The sequence below is a fragment of the Fukomys damarensis genome, unplaced genomic scaffold (assembly GCF_012274545.1).
Source record: "Fukomys damarensis isolate Sample0158 unplaced genomic scaffold, DMR_v1.0_HiC HiC_scaffold_14, whole genome shotgun sequence".
In the NCBI taxonomy this organism is placed as follows: Eukaryota; Metazoa; Chordata; class Mammalia; order Rodentia; family Bathyergidae; genus Fukomys; species Fukomys damarensis.
In genome coordinates, this window is record NW_022900926.1 from 23,478,651 (window position 1) to 23,483,670 (window position 5,020).

The 5,020-nt window shown below is 40.4% G+C and overlaps 1 protein-coding gene across 1 annotated transcript in view; it reads right to left on the reverse strand.

Annotated features, from left to right (window-relative positions):
- The window catches only part of Myb (MYB proto-oncogene, transcription factor), a 40,328-nt gene that overhangs the window by 30,095 nt on the left and 5,213 nt on the right, over nt 1–5,020 (reverse strand). Inside the window, exon 4 of the mRNA XM_033763160.1 lies at nt 1,335–1,452. Within this exon, the coding sequence (XP_033619051.1) occupies nt 1,335–1,452 (118 nt within the window). The remainder of the gene's footprint in view (nt 1–1,334; nt 1,453–5,020) is intronic.

Consider the following 5,020-nt stretch of genomic DNA (forward strand, 5'->3'; position numbering starts at 1 on the left):
CAAAAAAAAAAAAAAAAAAAGAAAAGAAAGAAATAGAATCTTTCCAATTAGTTCAACGTTTTTCTGTATATAAAAAAAGATAACCTTTCAAACTTAAACTTTAAGGCATGTATACTATGATAAAATCATGCAGTTTTTTTAATCAGTGTATTCACAGTTTAAATGAGATCAAATATATTAGAACACAAAAGACACTAGACATTCATGGGCACCTGGCTCTTTCAGTTAATATGCTGTTCACAAATGATTTTCTACATGTTTTTCTCATCTTTCTGCAAAAGTAACATTCATACATGATGCAGGTTCCTGGCACAATACAAACACAGGAACTGGGAAACCAGGGTCGACAACAGAACTTCTAACATCCTTAAGGATCACCCAAGTGCACAATTTCTATAGGTAAAATATGCACTTCCTCTGTGACTCCCTGAGAATTCTGTCTGCTGTCAACAGTGATTCTGGTTTAAATGAAGCAGAGCAAAATGAAACTGAAGGAGAGTTGTTACCACTGATTCTAACGTGAACTATTCTAAAATTAGTTGCAAAATATTTTAATAACATTAGAAAGAAATTTTTCCTCATGCATTATTAATTTTGCTTCTAAGGGATTTTTCCATTCCTTCAAAGACCCAGCTTTTGAGAAGCCAGCAGGAAATGGTGAGATGTAGATACACCTCCAACCATTACTGGATGCTTCAAGAACAAGCATTTATACATAAGGCTCTGCAACACATTATATATCAAGAATACTACACAAATTCATTAACACAAGAGGAGTTCTGTGAGTGTTTGTTTTTTTTTAAAAAAATAGCAAGTCGTTCATTTATTCAGGAAGCATTTATCAATATCCTACATTGAGGCAAGTAATTCTGGGTTCAGGGCACACAAACAGAAGACATTTAGCTCCACCCTCAAGAAACTTGCCATCTACCGGGTGAGACACACATGTCACAGGAACAGTAAGGCAGGAAGTGCTCTCAGCGGCATGGGAAGCCAGGAAGATGCATCCATCATGGTCAGAGGAAGCCAGGCATGGCTCCCAGGACAGACGATGGCTTCACAGGTAGGGAAGAGGTAGTAAGAGGTGGCAGGGCTTATGAATGACTAGGCAGAGGGAAACAGATGCAGCATAAGGTGAAAAGGAGTGGATATTCAAAGAACCACAAGTAATTTAGAAGTGAATGGTACAGTGATTGTGTGGGGCAGCGGTGAGAGGTGAGTATACTGTGTAAGTGGGCTAGGACAGGCTCTCCAAGACCTTACAACAGGAATTTTGCTTTTTTGTAAATTGCACAGTCTGTTTTTCTCCATGTTTTGATCAAATGATTAGTTACCTCTTCCCTGGTCCACCTAGTTTTCCCCAAGTGACGCTTTCCAGACTTGGGAAGTAGCCCATCATAGTCATGGTCACACATCTCAATGTCTTCATCATCCTCGTCACTACTGTATATGCTGTGGAAATAAGAATGGACAGACACGGGTTGAAAAAAGAGGATTTAAACTATTGGATTACAGAGTCCCACCAAAACTCTTCAACAGGTTTTTCAAAGGCTATGAAGACAAAACTTTGGAAACTTGCACAACAAGATTGTTTTCTGCATTCTGTTGCTGTAGTATTGTAAACTGGTTCTGCTGTTATTGGTATCCACAGATACAGCAAAGGATCTGGCAGTTTCCTGTGGTGCTGCATGTTTAAACCTGCTGTTACTATTAGGCCAGTGACAAGTTACACATGTGGCAACCTTCCAACCAATCAGGGTTTAAGTTTAAAACTTAATGTTAAGGACAAGAAAAAGAACAAGTACCCACGTCCTTTGTATAAGTGCACACTCAAAATCTCTGGCATATGTCACATTGTTTAAATAATATTTCCCAAACACAATAAACAAATCAATAAGTTATTCCAATGGGGTTGGTGCTCTATTGAAATTCTTAAAATTTGAGAAATAATACATCCAATACTATAGTGACAGTCATCCTTTAAAGATTTGAAGATTAGGAGAATCTAAGAGACAGGTATTTTAAAACCTGACAAAAGATAAGACCTCCAGTAACCCAAGTGTTTTGCAATTAACATGAATATCAAATTCTTCAAAACTCCAGGCCTGAGTGACCCAACTTGGGGCCCTGTTTATAACACTCAGTTTCCAGAGTACTTAAGTGAATAATTATGGCACTTAATAGAATCCTATTTACTCTTGTTTTTTCTGTCTCTGACTGAATGGTGTTTAGTATCTTAAAATGTACCTAATTCAAAACCTAGGGATTCCCCCCCCAAAGAAATCCACAGATTAAATAAAAAGCAACAACAACAAAAAACCCATCACTGTTTTCTTTTTTCTTTTTGAGACAGGGTCTCACTACATAATTGAGACTGACCTGGAACTCACTATGTAGTCCAGATAGGTCTTGAACTCACAGAGATCCTTCTGCCTCAGCCTCCTGTGTGCTGGGATTACAGGCATGCACCACCATGCCTGGCCCCATCACTATTTTCAAAAAAGCTTTTTCTTTTACCAGTTAAATGAAACTATGCATTTTGATGACTTTTAAAGCAACTCTACAGCCATGGATGTGGTTCAGTGGAACCATGCCTGCCTGGCAAGCACAAGGTCCCGAGTTTGATCCCCAGTACTGAAAAAAAAAAATTGATAAATAAAAATAAAGTAGGGCTGGGAATTTAGTTCAGTGGTTCAGGTACCTGCCTTGCAAGCACAAGGACCTGAGTTTAATCCCTGGTACCAAAAAAAAAAAAAAAAAGTAACTCTATGCTTAAAGTTTATTAATCATATACTGAATATGTGAGAGTAATTTCCATTTATTTTTAGTTATAATTTTCCTTGAAAAACAAAATATAAAAAATTAGGATATATTAGAAACAGCTAAAATTTATCATTTTAATATTAATAAACCCATGAAACTAAGGTCAATTAAAAATAATAGCATAATCCAAGAATGGTGCCACATGCCTATAATCCTACCACTCTGGGAGGCTGAGGCAGAAGGTCTGCAAGTTCAAGAACAACCTGGACAGGGTTAGGGATTTAGCTCAGTGGTTCTGTCGCCTTCCTCACAAGCACAAGGAGTTAAATCCCTGGTACGAGAAAAAAAAAAAGAAGAAAGAAAGAAAGAAAGAAAGAAAGAAAGAAAGAAAGAAAGAAAGAAAGAAAGAAAGAAAGAAAGAAAGAAAGAAAGAAAGAAAGAAAGAAAGGAAGGAAGGAAGGAAGGAAGGAAGGAAGGAAGGAAGGAAGGAAGGAAGGAAGGAAGGAAGAAAGAACAGCCTGGGCAACTTAACAGGCCCTGTCTCAAAATTTAAATAAATCAATATATCTAGCAATATAGTGCAGTGTGAAAGCCCTGAGAACAACCCCCAGTGTAAATAAATATAGTAAATGTTAATGGCATAAGCCAGTATCATGATGCAAACGATTATTTTTAAAGAGGAAATTTATATTTATAGTAAGTACTGTCTTCTCGAACTAATCCACCAGAGTATGTTACAAACCACCTACAAATCAAACAAAAGTGCTTACAAGAGTCCTGAACTGGAGTTCTTAAAATTTAAAACCATTATTTTGAGCAACCATCTGATGGTCCAGGATGCACAGTGACTGTTTATGATCTGCACTTAAAACGCTACCATCAAAAACAACAGCCAATAAAACCCCTACTAAATGGCATTCATTAATCATTTTGCATTCCGTTGTCTATCCTTTGAAACATGCGCCTATAGGTGCATCATACTATACACAAGAGGCAGTAAAGAACTTATCAATAACAACTACAATACTTTCCCTTTGATGTAAATGTAAACAATATAATAAAATAACAACAAAAAGCTACTATAAGCCAAGTGCTGTAAACACATCTTTTGACAAGTGGACAGAAAACTCCTTAGAAGTCGCCAAATGAAGTAGCCTCTTAGGAAGTATCAGGGATTCCAAGAAAAATCGAAGGAATCTCAAATTGACTTTTTAGGTTTGGCTAGATCCGGAGATCGCATTTCCAGAACTGTGGGCGACATTTTCCAAATTAGTAATCGGGCACCTCCCTCCTAGTAACAGCTTAACCTAGGAACAGCGACACAAGCAGCCGCCCACAGGGGGCAGCCAACATCAGGTGAGAAAGAATAGGAGGAACCGGCCAGGACCAGGGTTCTGGAGGCAAAGGTGCCAGAGCTCGTCCTGCCTACACCTGACTGCGTGACTCGTGACTCGGACAATCACTTCCTCTGTTTAGGGACCTTGGGTACCTCACTTATGCACAGGGGCTTGGATTCTATTTTTAAGGTACTTTCCAGCGCGCGCAAATGATGCTCCCGTGTCTTTCGTACCTCTTCAAAATTGAGCAAGAGGCACAAATGTGCAAAACCAAGGTTTTGGCGAAAACGTGGCGCAAGACTTCTGCATGTCCTGAAGGGACAGGGAGGGCAGCAGAGTGAGTCCAGGGCTGCTCTCTACCAGCCGGGCTGGCACGGGGCTCCCCTTTGAGTCGTGCACGCGACTGCCATGCTCTACAGCGTTCTGGTCGCCTGAGTAGCATGATTAATTTCTACTGCGGACCTGAAATAACTTTTCCTTTATCTGCACTGACAAGATCTCAGACCCAACAGTCAAAGGACTTTCAAAGGCTGATTTCAGCCTTGGTGCTCTCGACTCCTCCACCTGCTAGACCCGGTGTGGTTACAAGACTACAACTATGAATATTACCTTCTGTCAAGGAAACAAACCGTGCAAAGAAACGATTAAAAAAAAAAAAAGTGCTGGGGTGGGGGGGATTGGAAAGAGGAGAGCGGGAGGAAGTGCCTTGCGGCCGCTACTATGATTCTAGAAAAGGGGTTCAGACTCATTTCGCTGACCTGGTTAATAATCCCTGCCGAGTTGACGCTTGCCCAGCAAGAAACGGCTCGGAGCCCGCAACCGGGTTTCTCTTCCTCCAGAGCCAGGTTCAAGGCTCCCGCCCCTCCCCACCGTCTCCCCTCCCGGATACCTGGGAGCGGCCGGGAACCTGCGCGGCCCCG